The sequence below is a fragment of the Salmo salar genome, chromosome ssa10, assembly GCF_905237065.1.
Source record: "Salmo salar chromosome ssa10, Ssal_v3.1, whole genome shotgun sequence".
Taxonomy (NCBI): Eukaryota; Metazoa; Chordata; class Actinopteri; order Salmoniformes; family Salmonidae; genus Salmo; species Salmo salar.
The window spans coordinates 22,330,603-22,345,943 of record NC_059451.1 but is presented as its reverse complement, the minus strand read 5'-3'; the positions used below and the strand labels follow the sequence as shown (position 1 = coordinate 22,345,943).

Sequence of the window (15,341 nt, the reverse complement as noted above, 5' to 3'; positions counted from 1 at the left end):
CAATATCTTTTTTGAGGTCTTGGCTGATTTTCTTTTGTCTCATGATGTCAAGCAAAGAGGCACTGAGTTTGAAGGTAGGCCTTGAAATACATCCACAGGTACACCTCCAATTGACTCAAATGATGTCAATTAGCCTATCAGAAGCTTCTAAAGCCATGACACAATTTTCTGGAATTTTCCAAGCTGTTTAAAGGCACAGTCAACTTAGTATATGTAAACTTCTGACCCACTGATACAGTGAAATAATTTGTAAACGATTGTTGGAAAAATTACTTGTCATGCACAAAGTAGATGTCCTAACTGACTTGCCAAAACTATACTTTAACAAGAAATGTGTGGAGTGGTTGAAAAACGAGTTTTAATGACTCCAACCTAAGTGTATGTAAACTCCCTGTAATCCTAGATTCAGATCCTTCATGCAAGGAAAAAACATCAAAACGTCTTTCAAGCTGTCAGGCATTGTCTTGGCAGCAAGAGCCTCTCGGTGGATGCTGCAGTGTACCCAAGTGGCGTCGGGAGCAACTGCTTGCATGAGCGTTACCACTCCACTATGCCTCCGTCATGGCTTTTGCACCATCAGTACAGATACCAACACATATTGACCAAGTCCATTTGATGTCACAAAGCTCTCCAGTACTTTAAATATATCCTCTCCTGTTGTCTTGGTTTGCAAAAGGTGTCTTCCTTAATTGACCCCCCCCTCCCCCCCATAAACGTAACGGACATATACCAGGAGCTGTGCCAGGCCCACCACGTCTGACTCATCCAGCTGTAACACACAGAATTCACTGGCTTATAATAGACACAGTAATTGTTTCGAAACATCTCCTTGTCACTGATGCGTTGTGTAAGTGTTTGAAGGCTTTGTTTCTATTTGTTTTTGGCCTTTTCCCCCAAGATTGTCCCAACCATATCTGTGGCAGCAGGAAGAATTAAGTCCTCCACAATAGTATGGGGCTTGTCTGTCTAAGCCATTCGGTAGCTCACCGTAGATGCTTCTAGCCCCATCTTATTAATAGTATGTTTATTTTATCAAATCAAACTTAATTTGCCACATGCGCCGAATACAACAAGTGTTGACTGTACTGTGAAATGCTTACTTACAAGCCCTTAACCAACAGTGCAGTTCAAGAAGAACATTTACCACGTAGGCTAAAATAAAAAGTAACACAATAACAACAAGGCTATATACAGGGGGCACCGGTACCTAGTCAATGTGCGGGGGTACAGGTTAGTTGAGGTAATCTGTACATGTAGGTGGGGGCAAAGTGACTGCATAGGTAACAAACAAACGGTGAGTAGCAGCAGTGTATAAAACGGGGGGGGTTAATGTATTTTGTCCGGTGGCTTTTTAATTTTTTAAATCTTTTTTTTTATGAATTGTTCATTAGTCTAATCGCTTGGGGGTAGAAGCTGTTGAGCCTTTTGGTCCTAGACTTGGCGCTCCAGTACCGCTTGCTGTGCGGTAGCAGACAGAACAGTCTAACTTGGGTGACTGGAGTCTCTGACAGTTTTATGGGCTTTCCTCCAACGCCACCTATTATATACGTCCAGGATGGCAGGAAGCTTGGCCCCAGTGACGTACTGGGCCATTCGCACTACCCTCTGCAGCACCTTACGATCAGATGCTGAGTAGTTCCCATACCAGGCGGTGCTGCAACTGGTCAGGATGCTCTTGATGGTGCAGCTGTACAACCTTTTGAGGATCTGGGAACCCATGCCTTATCTTTTCACTCTCCTGAGGGGGAAGAGGCATTGTTGTGCCCTCTTCACAACTCTCTTGGTATGTTTGGACCATGATAGTTTGTTGGTGATGTGGACACAAGGGAACTTGAAGCTCTCAACCTGCTCCACCACAGCCCCGTCGATGTTAATGGGGGCCTGTTTGGCCTGCCTTTTCCTGTAGTCCACGATCCGCTCCTTTGTCTTACTCACATTGAGGGAGAGGTTGTTGTCCTGGCACCATGCTGCCAGTTCTTTGACCTCCCTATAGGTCGTCTCATCGTTGTCGGTCATCAGGCCTACCGCTGTTGTCGTCAGCCAACTTAATGATGTCTTACTACTCGAAAGTCGTCTTAATTCTCACTCAAACTCCCGTGGCTTATTTTTCAAATTGGCATGTTTTTGTTTCTCTAAAATGTCTGTGCAAGAGTCAAGGTTTCATTGAGTTGTGAGTACTTTTGCACATAAAACACGGGGAAGGAAAGGCACTACTCCCAATATAAGTGAGCCCCAAATCAATGTAGTTAGCATATTTGCTCCTCTCCGATGGTCCAACGTCCCTGTCTGTTCGGTGCTTTCCCGGGTAAGGGGGCAGTAGCTCTTCGGCTGCATCAGATTCACAACTGTCAGTGTCCATGCTAGCTGGGCTAACAACAAATGTAGAATTACTGATGCTAGCAGTGGTTGTGCTCGTGGAGGCAGAACAACTTGCCGTCAACAGGTGAAGTACTGCTGGTAGTAGCAGTACTACCACTAGAGCTGGTATGTGTCTATGGATGTGGGCCTTACTAAATGGACTACTTGAAGTAAAAAAAATGTGTGTATGTATGTATGTATATATATATATATATATATATATGTATATGTATATGTATGTATATGTATGTTTTTTTTTTTATTTTTTTTTTTTTATTTTGTTTTTTTTTTTTTTATTATATGTATGTATATTATGTATATGTATATATATGTATATATGTATATTTATTATGTATATGTATATTATATGTATGTATATGTATATGTGTATATATGTATATATATATGTATATGTATATCTATTGAGGTTTACCGATTTATGATTTTAACGCCGATACCGATTTATTGGATGACCAAAAAAGCCGCAGATTTTTTTTTTTTTTAGGTGTATATATGTATTACACACAGCTCTGAAGTGACAACGACACTGAAGACTCTGCTTAGGAGACAAATACTTTCAACTGTTTGAATAATAAAAATAGAGTTTAAGTTACCTGTGATGAATGCTGAAAACAAACTAATTTCTATATGCAGGAAATCCTATTTTAAATGGGCATGGTAAGAATTGATTACCAAAGTGCGAGTCATAATTCCCATGACACCTTCTAGCAAAATCTGAAAAGCGGTTCCTTCATTTATTCCATAGGATATTTTTAGATTAACTTAAAATAAGGTTTGGTTTAGGCTTACACCACCTAGCCAATTTTATAACTGTGTAGATATCCATAGGATATAACTCTGATCAATATACGCGAAGATCATTTTTTTTGTAGAGTGGATTTATGAAAATATGTTGACAAACGTTACCTAGTGAGATTTACACGGGTATCAAAACGCCGAGGCGGTTTAAGCACAAAACACAGACCTTATCTGAAGTAGATCAAGACATTCTCTATGGAAGACATGAACGGTAAAATAACGAAGGAACCCCTTTCAAGTTCAGCCGCAAGTTATTACAGGAATTATGACGCGTCGACTATTTCTCTCTAAACCATATACCTTTGACTATTACGAGCCTGTTGCTGCCTACCACCACTCAGACTGCTCTATCAAATCAGACTTAACTATAATATAATAAACCTTAGTTTCTGGATTTGACCATATTAATGACCTATCATCTCAAACATTACATCGCACAACCTACAATGTTATTTCATAGTTTCGTAAAATTCTGCCAAATTAGTTCGCAACGAGCCAGATTCTGTATACCCTGATTCTGCGTGCAACGAACGCAAGAGAACTGACACAATTTCACCTGGTTAATATTGCCTGCTAACCTGGATTTCTTTTAGCTAAATATGCAGATTTAAAAATATATACTTTTGTGTATTGATTTTAAGAAAGGCATTGATGTTTATGGTTAGGTACAGTCGTGCAACGATTGTGCTTTTTTTCGCCAATGCGCTTTTGTTAAAACATCCCCGTTTGGCGAAGTCAGCTGTCTTTGTTAGGAAGAAATAGTCTTCACAGTTCGCAACGAGTCAGGCGGCCCAAACTGCTGCACATACCCTGACTCTGTTTGCAAGAGAAGTGACACATTTTCCCTAGTTAAAAGAAATTAATGTTAGCAGGCAATATTAACTAAATATGCAGGTTTAAAAATATATACTTGTGTATTGATTTTTAAGAAAGACATTGTTTATGGTTAGGTACACGTCGGAGCAAAGACAGTCCTTTTTCGCGAATGCGCACCACATCGATTATATGCAAAGCAGGACAGGCTAGATAAACAAACTAGTAATATCATCAACCATGTGTAGTTAACTAGTGTTTATGATTGTTTTTTTATAAGATAAGTTTAATGCTAGCTAGCAACTTACCTTGGCAACGTAAAGCAGGTGGTTAGAGCGTTGGGCTAGTTAACGTAAGGTTGCATCCCCAAGCTGACAAAGTAAAAATCTGTCGTTCTGCCCCTGAACAAGGCAGTTAACCCACCGTTCCTAGGCCGTCATTGAAAATAAGAATGTGTTCTTTAACTGACTTGCCTAGTTAAATAAAGGTTTACATTTTTTTTCCTTCAAAATAAAAATTGGCAAATCGGTGGCCAAAAATACCGATTTGTTATGAAAAACTTGAAATCGGCCCTAATTAATCGGTCGACCTCTTAGATATATATCTATCACATTTTTATTTGGGTACCCCAACAGCATTGTGCGTACCCCACTTTGGCAATATCTCTAAGGAATCGTTAGACAACGCTAACTAAATGCTAATGAGCGCATTGCCAACATTTTGTACGTTTCTGACCTAAACGATAAAATTGAACTCAAACGCTACTTAACCAGCAAGGCTCTTGTTCCAGGAGGGGATTCTCTGCTGTTAGCAAGCGAATGCTTGATTTTGGAAGAAGCAAACCACTTAGCTAGATAACTAACTACTAAATTGGCAAACCAAATGCACAACTGCAGAGCATTTAGAACATAAAGGTAATATTTATAAGAGATCTAGCTGGCAAACATTTTAATTGTGAATTCCATACTGTAATTAGATCACCTGGCGCATGCTGCATAACAGTGTGACTCATAAGGCTCCGGTATCTTGTCATTGTGTGCTTGTAAACATAGTGACTGGGGACTAGCGTTTAGCTACTGAACATAATGTGACAGATGAAATGAAGAACGCAATGTTCTTTATCTCCTAATGTATTGCACAAGTTGACTGCAGGTGTTAAAGTAGCTACAAATATTCAAATAGATTTTAAAAACATCAAAGATAGTTTTGGCGGTATTGCAAAACCATCCCGTGGCTTTTTCCAAATACCTCGGTATACTGGCCAAGCCTATGGTCATCAGGCTATGCTCATCTGATTTTTATGGGTGTGCTTTGCGAAAATCTAGAGGATTTATTGACCGGGTTTGTACCCCGTAACTTAATTTATCAGCCTCATCTAGGGGCTGCTAACAGCTGAAAATATTTTGAAAATTGTCAGCACCTTGAACACTGTACTGATTGGCTGGCTGTTGTAATGAATAGCCTGTGTGATGAAAAACAAATGACTGGCAAGCTGCTTTTATGCGTACAGATTATCTGATGAATTTGCCTGTGTATCTCTCTGCTCGTGTGTCTATGTAGGTGAACACATGAAAAGGAGGAAGGAAGCTCTGCTGATTGAAGTTGATAGCCTGCTGCTTGCTTTGCATTTCAATCCTGTCACCCTCTAAAGGGATGGTTTAATGGGTTGAGCGATAGCAAGGCCTTAATGTTTGGAGCGGCATTGCGAGGCAATTTCCACTGCACAGGGGCAGGTCCAAAATAAACTAATCTGAGTGCTTGATGTGAAATACAGACGGTTGTTACCCCTCATCCAAAAATGACATTTTTGAAAGCTCATGCTGACAGTGATCCACTGTGAGTTAGTATGCACATGGGAAATAAAGGGACTACTTCCTCACCTGTTGCTGCTTGACATATTAGTTCTATCATAATGTTCATAGGACATTAGCTAGATTATCAAGATTACTCTTTTTGTATGCCTAGACTTTTTGAAGATTCATAACAAGGGTAATACGATGGTAATTTTTAAGATGGTTAGATTTCTCTATTGCACAGTGCTTTGTTCAGTGTGCCTTTCACTTGAATGGGCCTTACTGAACAGTCCACTACATTTCCCCACCAAGCAGGATTTATGAAGTTTCACCCACTACATTTACTTGTTCAGTATGATCACATTTTTCAATGTGACTGTATTAATTTGTCCTCGTCCATCTCTCTCAGGGCCTGTCTTCACAACCGCTGATCCGATTTACTGGAAGCCAAGGGGTAAGTGCATTCGTAGTTTTTATAAACCTTTTTTAATTTTGAATGTGTCTGAGTGAAATTGGGATCACTGTCTTCAAATTATATGTTGAGTTTGCACCACCGACTACATTTTCCTATCGGTAAAAAATGATTAACTCAGTGACTGTGTGTGTGTGTGTATATAACCAGGCACTGACTAAATTGCCTCTGTCGCTGCAGTGAGCTGTATTTGTTGTCTGCAGGTGACTGGCAGGATTAGATTTTCCTGTAATTTTAGCGTGGCTGCGCTGAGCAGGAAGAGCACGGCTGTACTCGCAGCCCTGGAGTAGTGGTTCCCCTCCCAGGGTGGACAGACAGGAAAGGAAAGCTTCTATCTGAGAGACAAGGACCCAGACCAGCCCATCACTCTTCCAGTTCTAGCAGCAATAGCCTGTACAATTCACCCATACATTCTGCAGTAGCATTAAAATAGAAAAAAAACTAAGGTGAGCGTTGTTGCATTCTTATTACAAGCAGCATTGTATGCATTCCAGACATTTAGCTCTGCTGGTCCAACGTTTCTCCACCAAACGAAAGCTTACTAATGTGGGTCACAGTGGAGCAGCCTCAAAGTCGGAGGTAACACTTTTCAAACAGTTCATGTCTTGCCTTATACCCTGTGGTGTTTACTGTGTAGATTAATCTATTTGTTATCATGTCAGAGGTCTCCAGAAGTTAAACTGGAGCGGTGCCTCAGATCTTGCTAACGTGTCTAATTTATTGGTTTGGATAAGCTAGGCCTTATGTCTAATCAGTACTGTTTAGGACTAGATAAGCTAGGTGGGCTGCCTGAACAGTAGCATGTAGAGAAGGAAGGTGGGTCCTAGCAATCCAGTGAGTGGTTACAGAAAGGTTTGTGGCCATTGGATTGTTCTTTAACTTCTGTCTCTTGAATGTCTTTAACCGTCAGTCTGTAATATTTGATAAAGCTAGAGAGTTTTGAAGGAGTAGCTGATTTCTTCTTATTGTGGTATATCTCCATCAGATGCCTGTCTTTCCTCCCTGGCTCATTTCAGATGCTTGTAGTGGGAGAGGAGGGATCAGTAATTGGTCCGATCAATTTGAGAGATCAGAGGGTTAGAAAAGACGGTGTTTTTCCGTGATGAGTTATGGCTGGTTCTGGGTGTGAACCTTTTCAGAGTTCACTGGAACGCTAATGAGAGAGGGGAATGAGGGGGAAAGCTGCTAAATCATGTCGGCTGCTCCGTGAGTCCCATAACATTAACATTCATATTGGCAAAGCTTTCATTCACAGCCACTTCCAGGGTCAAGGTGGCATAATAGAACCAGCTCAAAGAACAGCCAGGAAAGGTAAACATCCTGTTTGTTTGTGTCAGTGTTCCTCAGGCTGTGTGTCTGGCTGTATTTGGTGAGGACCGGTATGTGCCAGCGATGATGGCCCCCTGCTTTACACAGCCTCTCCCGCCGCAGTTTCATTAATTATAGCGCTGAGGATGAGACCAGAGGAGCTGCTGTGAAGGGCCAGTCCTCTCGAGTCCCCCCGGCCTGAAAAGAGGCTTTGTTTGCAGGACACCGTGTAAAATAAGAGGGGAGAAGGGGGTTGAAAATGGTTCAAATCCACTTGCTTTTCAAATGGTAGCGGGGTAGGGTGGGGGACCGTGTCTGTCTGGGGCAGAGGGTACACTGGAGTGTGCCGTTCATTCAGCTTTTTGAGGTTGAACTTCCCCTCTTTCCATGCTTCCATTTTTTCATTTGAATACTTGCACCATGTTTTGGTAATACATAATTTTGTCTTAGCATTTCCTCTAGGAGAAGGCTGCTTCCAAACTTTCTGGTTTGGCTAGATGCAGTGGTTTTATGGAGCGGCAATGGTTTTTGTGGATTAACAAGGCTTTTAAAGAGGGTTGTCAGTCACCACCTGATGGTAACATGTCTACGTGAAGTTCCAGTGTACATGGATAACTACCAGTATGCTCAGCCAGTAGCCCATTACTGCAGCAGTACTTTTGGTTGGCCCCATGCCTGCAATGGGAAAAGGGCATCTGTTACGTGAAGTCATAGTCATCCCACAGTCAGGCCTGGCTCTGTCATCCTGTACTGTCAGACTGACTCACCCCTCTGCCTTCGTGAGTTCCGTTGCCTCTTAGTCATCTCGGGTTACACACACAAACACACTTTCATTATACGTTGTGTGTGTGTGTGAGGGTAACATACTCCTACAGCTGAGGAACATTTCAATGTAAGTGTCTGGTGTGCACATATGCAGAGTCACCACAGTTAACAGGAAGTGGTGAATGTTGATAACATTCAGCGGAACCTTTGAGTGAGGAAGCATAACTGTTTTCCTGTATTTGTTTTGTTCTTGTGATGTAAGATTAATGTAATATCCAGGCTACCTCAACTGGACATTGAGTTTCATATAAACATACAAGGCAATCCGTTGACACCTCGGCACTGTGAAAGGCTAGGTCTTCATGTGGAGCATGTAAGGCAGGGTTGTACTGGAGCTGAGGCTCAGCATCTCACATAACCGAGCCCTTGGCTCCCAGGAAGGCGGGGACACAGTGTTTATTTATAGATGGCCACCTGCAGGCTTCACATGTGTTGGGACCTTGGGTAAACAGAGCCGAGCAGTGAATCACTGCTCTCCAACACTGCAGGGAGCCACTAGGGGTCTGTCAGCCAGCCAACTACCCCAACACAGCCCTTGCCCTGCCTCACTGCTCTCCTGTTAGACAAGACAGACTAGCTCACATACCCAACTACCCTCTACCCCAGCAGGCATAGGTCCAGGATCAAATTTAGGAAATTAGTTGATTTATCTGTTCCTATGTAGGAGGAGAGGGTCTGTTAATTCACCACTAAGGTCTAAGGGGCCTGATTTCTACTAAGGGTGCGTTTGGAAATTCGCAGAATAACTGATTAATTTACGAACGCTCCCCACCCATTTGAAAAATGGCCGGTGTCAGTAAACGTGGGCAAAAAAGCATAATACAATTTAAAGCTGCACAGTCTGGTTAACCTGAACAGCCTAACCAGCTCTGCTAGGGCAAGTGAAATGGTCAGTGAGGTGTTCTCTCATTTTGTGTCTGGAAGTAGCTATCAAGCTTGTCAACGTTAGCCAGTTGGCTTGGGTACTTGACTGCTGTTGAGGGGTCAAAGCTCAGATCAACCCTACTCCAGTGTGCGCTCTAAACGCTCTGAATTTACGAACGCCCAGAGCGCACTGAGCACACTCTGGCACTCCAGATTTGAATTTACGAACCCACCCTAAACTAACATATGGAATTATTTTAAGATGGTCATTCCAAGGATAATTTACCTCTTTGATTTGGAATTTTAGTATAAAAATGATTTGTTTGAATTTGGCCTTACTGCTATTAGCCCATAGAAAAGCATATTCATAGATGGTCAAAATATCTATAAAAAAGGAAGTATGTTTTGAAGGGTGTCTCCTATATCAGAGGGATTTTTTTTTTTACACTAGTACTTCTGTATATACTTCCATTATTTGTTTTAACTTGTACCGAGCTACCTTCAGACGAGGCTTGTGGGCATCCTAGAGAAAACTGTGTTTGAGAATCTTACCTTTCGATGGTGGTGTCATATTAGTGTGTAGCCCAAACTGTTAGGAAGCTTCAGACAGGTGGTGGTACCAACTTCAGACGAGTCTTGTGGAGTTCGTAGTGTTTGAGTCCTATTAGTTTGTCGGCCAAACCGTTTTGGAAGCTAAAGAATGTTTTGGTGACGAGCCGATTTTCGGGATGTCTCCTGGTCTGACACCACTGTAGCTCTGCCACCTTCCACTGCAGATGCGGAAGGCTGACATCGGTGGATGCGGTCGATTTGAGACTCAGCCCATGCAAAAAAACATCTCTAGATTTAAACAGATATTTGCTTATGCTAATTCGATTTCCATGGGGGTGTGGACATGGACTCTAGGTTAATGCCAGTTTAGCCTGCTCACAGTTTCTCTAAGATTGTGGTGTTTGTGTCCTAGATACTGAACTCTGACAGCTCAACAACACCTGTCTAAATGAACATTGGAATATTCTTGTTGCTGCTTGCATTTTACAAATTAATTTTCCCTCTTTAAAAAAAGTCTGTGGCCCCTGTCATTTAGATGCATTTGGGCCTCAGCGCTGGGCGCTAGTCATTTCCAAGTTTGCCTAGAAGTAACACCTGTAATGTTGGAGCAGCAGAGAAATTATGTCTAAGTGTGGTGGGGGACTTTGGGTTGCGTCTAGCTGGCTGTGTATTTGCATTTACTAAGAATGTTACAGCACGGAACAGTGGGGACTTGTGGGCTAACCTAGCTCGGCTATGCACCCCTGTATTAGCTTGAAGCCTCACCCTGTTACTCATCATCCCACACCGCCGCCATGCAGGCCTGAATGACACGCATACCTATACTGTACATTTGTTTGTGTAGTACATATACAGGCAACTTCCAAAATAATAGCACAGCTTCAGTGGCACAGATTCTACAAGTGTCTGGAACTCTAGAGGGATACAACATCATTCTTCCATGATAAATGTTATCATTTGGTGTCTTGTTGATGGTGGAAAACGCTGTCTCAGGCGCTGCTCCAGAGTATCCCATAAGTGTTCAATTGGGTTGTGATCTGGTGAGACACACACACACACATTTGAAATCCCCTATGCTCCTTTGAAACCCCTCTTTCGAAGTCCCAGATCTCTTCTAGCCATGGCAGCCAAAATAATGGGCAACTGGGAATTTTTTATACATGACTATAAGAATTATGAGATGTTAGTTGCTTAATTAACTTAAGAACCACACTTGTGGAAGCACCCGCTTTAAATATACACAGTGTACAAAACATTAACACCTTCCTAAGGTGGAGTTAACCCCCTTTTGCTCTCAACAATTCTTCGGGGCATGGACTCGACAGTGTGTCAACCGTTCCACATGCTGGCCCACGTTGACTCCAATGTTTCCGCAGTTGGCTGGTAGTGGATCTCTACTCTGAATAGCTTGTTCCATCTCATCCCACAGCTGCTCATTTGGGTTGCAATCTGGTTACTGGGCAGGCCACTGCAGTAAGCTGAATTCACTGTCATGTTCATGGAACCATTCCTGGACAATCCTAGCCTTGTGGCATGGGGAAGTTACCCTGCTGAAAAAATGTATTCCCAGATGGATACACTGCTGTTATGATGCAATGATGTTCCGCTATCCTGTGGCACGCAAATATTGCTCCACTTACCAAGGGGCACAATGTGTGCCATGAAAACACATCTAACACACGGCATGATGGATACATGTTCTCATGGATTTCTCAATACCCTAGTCGTCCAATCAGCGTGAAACAGAAGGAACCGGTATTCATCAGACCAGGCAATGTTTTTCCAATTCTCTAGTGTTTTCATTCCTTAGCCCACTGCAACCATAGTTTCTGGTTTTTTACTGAAAGAAGTGGAACTCTGTAAGGTTGTCGGCTGCCATACGCCATTCATGTCAAGGTACCATGAGTTGTGTTATTTTATGGGTCTTGGGCACCAATGTTGTACTGGACTGTCAGTTGACTGTAGCCCATTTATTGTGCTGCACAATTCGTGTCACCGTTCTGTCCTCTTTCATTAATGACCCGTTTTCAACCACTGGCCTGCCATTGGCTGGATGTTCTTTGGATGGTGGACCGTTCTTAATACACAGGGGAAACTGAGTGTGGAAAAACCCTGCAGCATTGCAGTTCTTTAACAAACTGGTGCGCCTGGCACCTACTACCATACCCCATTCAAAGGCACTTAAATCTTTTGTCTTGCCCATTCACCCTCTGAATGGCACACACGTACACAATCAATTTCTCAAGGTTTAAAAATCCTTCTTTAACCCTGTCTCCGCCCCTTCATCTACACTGATTTGAAGTGGATTTGACTAGGCCTGACTTAAGGCTGTCGTGGTCATAATTGTCAGCCGGTGATTGTCAAGCAAATAACTGCCGGTCTCACGGTAATTGACCGTTTAACACTTTTAGCATCTCCTGGTTTCCACACACAGCCTACAAGCCATTGATGCAGACCTTTTGGAACATCCATTTTTAAAACATTTACATCCATTTAATATAGCTTACACCGCAATAAATCCATTTTATTTTAGACAGGTCTAAAGAAACATGAAGAAAATGTAGTCTATTTCAGAAGAACAGAATAGCAAACACAGGTGTCCTTATGTTAGGCCCTGATATGGAAGTGGGCTACACTAGTTCATTTAGCACACAAGATTGGCTTAGAATTCAGTGGCATTATTTTATAGTCAGAATACAATTGAACATGGCTGAAATACAATAGAAAGGATATTTTCTCTAAATGATTTCTAAGGAAGTGCGCACATGCGGCTATTGTGTTGAGTGGTTAACAAAGAAAAAGCTACTCCTATATGCTTAATTTAGTGTTATTTATGCCAACATTGGGCTATATGTATTGATTTTTTTTTTAAATATATCTTCTAAGGCTGCATGATGTGACTAATGATCACATTTTTTTGCATGGAAGGCATGAGCAGGCTGCACACATTTCATCAGTCTCTCTCTCTCTCATTCACAATTTGACAAGTTCTTCATAATATTCTCACCAGGTCTCACATTTTCCCACAGCATCCCCCTTGTGTAGCCGTAATGCCCCTTTTTAAAAAATCCATGCCTTTTGTGGCCGTTGTGCCCTTGGGCTGAATATAATTATAATTCCCGGCTGCCGTGTTCTGAAAGCACCTCTGACTCACATGGCTTTCTCAGATCTCCATTCTTATAGCAAATACCTGTCACGTGATCTGGGTCCTTCTCACAGCTAAGTAGGCTACAAGTAAAGACCAACACATGGGGGACCCAACTGCGTGTGTCCCTCTTATCGAATTCCCAGGCTTGTATTGAAGATGTTAAAACTGTCCATGTTTGGCCTACTTTTAGTCAGCCAACAAGATGAGTAAGCCTAACAAACAGCAAAAGCACAAGTCTGTCTACTATCCCCCATAGTACCAAAGTTGACCGATATGTCCTTCAGTGCAAAGAATGTATGTTCCAAACATATGCTGGGACAGTTGTGGGATGCAATAGATCCTAAATTAATACAACCAATCGCATCAACTACAACTTTTAAAAGCAATGAGGCAGATGCAACCGATCAGAATGATTAGCTTAATGTTAAATATTACAGCATTAGACCTCTCACTAAAGGCATCAGCCATACAAAAGTTACCATTAAATCCAAAATGGTTCTCTAGTAAATTAGTAAGAATGTCTCACCCCATTTTCAAGAATGGTCTTTGTCCCTTTATTCAGATTACAACAGGTTATTTGAATTTTTTTTAATTTTTTTTAACAAGCCATAGAAATTCGGTTGCAATTTCAGTTTAATCCACCTGAAAAGACAGAACAAATAATACAACAAATAGTGGTTAAACTCATAGTAATTGAAATAAATAAATAAAATGTTTTAAAGGTGTAATTTTTGTAAATTGACAAAAAAAAGGACTGCTGGCGTTATGACACATGCAGCTAACACAGACATAGAATTGTCTGCTCTACCCAAAATTACAACCAACTAGCAGCATTACCACAAAAATGGAAGTGGCAAGTAGAAGGGGGAAAAGTAAGGAGCTTGGCTGTCGGCCCTGCATTAAAGACAAAAAATGGTTAAAGAAAATTGTGATGAATAAAAATATACCAGTTTCATGTAAGGACCAAAAAATTGACAGCTGTGCCATATAAATTGCAAAATAGTTGAGATTTTCAATGTACTGATTCCTTGGCACATGGTTTATGAATTGACCCTGTCTTTCAAAGAGAGTTCGTAAAAAATCCAAATCCATAGATCTTCATTGTAAAGGGTTTAAACACTGTTTCCCCATGCGTGTTCAATGAACCATAAACAATTAATGAACATGCACCTGTGGAATGGTAGTTAAGACACTAACAGCTTACAGGTGGAAGGCAATTAAGGTCACAGTTATAAACTTAGGACACTAAAGAGGCCTTTCTACTGACTCTGAAAAACACAGATGCCCTGCTCATCTGCGAGAACGTGCCGGAGGCATGAGGACTGCAGATGTGGCCAGGGCAATACATTGCAATGTCTGTACTGTGAGACCGAACGGACAGCTGATCATCCTCGCAGTGGCAGAACACGTGTAACAACACCAGCACAGGATCGGTACATCCAAACATCACACCTGCGGGACAGGTACAGGATGGCAACAACTGCCCGAGTTACACCAGGAACGCACAATCCCTCCATCAGTGCTCAGACTGTGTGCAATAGGTTGAGAGAGGCTGGACTGAGGGCTTGTAGGCCTGTTGTAAGGCAGGTCCTCACCAGACAATGTTGTTTATGGGCACAAACACACCGTCGCTGGACCAGACAGGATTGGCAAAAAGTGCTCTTCACTGATGAGTCGCGGTTTTGTCTCACCAGGGGTGATGGTCGGATTCGTGTTTGTACTCCGGAGCGGGATCGAGGTGGAGGGTCTGTCATGGTCTGCGGCAGTGTAATTTCCCCCCCCAGAAATGTCCGGGAACTTGCAGGTGCCTTGGTGGAAGAGTGGGGTAAAGTCTCACAGCAAGAACTGGCAAATCTGGTGTAGTCCATGAGGAGATGCACTGCAGTACTCCAATGCAGCTGGTGGCCACACCATATACTGACTGTTACAGAGAGAAAGGCCAGTACTAAAGTAAATATAACTATTGTGTATAAACTGAAGGTAGAAGCCTAAGTGTTATTGTTTATTAGTTTACTCCAAAATGGGGAGGGGTGGTAGGGTTTGCGGAATAATAAAGGTATTGTAATGAAACTGGCAGGGAGCAGGTCTCCCGAAGTCCAGCGGGCTATTGACTGCCGCAAAAGCATGCTCCTGCATCAGTAGATATCCACGCTTTTAAATCTATATTAAAAAAGTGTGTATGGGGGAGTGGAAATTATGCAGACAATTACATTTATGGAAGCAACACTTTGCAATATTGAAGCTGATCACCCCCTAAAAATGTTTTTATAAAAAGTTGATAAACTAAGGCTATTTCTTCACATTATAAGCGCAGCCGTGCGCACACGGCAGTAGGTTATAAGCGTGACGGTTCCATAATGCAATCAATTAGCGTGAAAACACTGTTCTC

At 42.1% G+C, this 15,341-nt stretch overlaps 1 protein-coding gene across 1 annotated transcript in view; it reads left to right on the top strand.

Moving 5' to 3' along the window:
* LOC106613783 (RNA polymerase II elongation factor ELL) overlaps nucleotides 1-15,341 on the top strand; it is a 60,970-nt gene that overhangs the window by 29,458 nt on the left and 16,171 nt on the right. Inside the window, exon 2 of the mRNA XM_014216393.2 lies at nucleotides 6,193-6,237. Within this exon, the coding sequence (XP_014071868.1) occupies nucleotides 6,193-6,237 (45 nt within the window). The remainder of the gene's footprint in view (nucleotides 1-6,192; nucleotides 6,238-15,341) is intronic.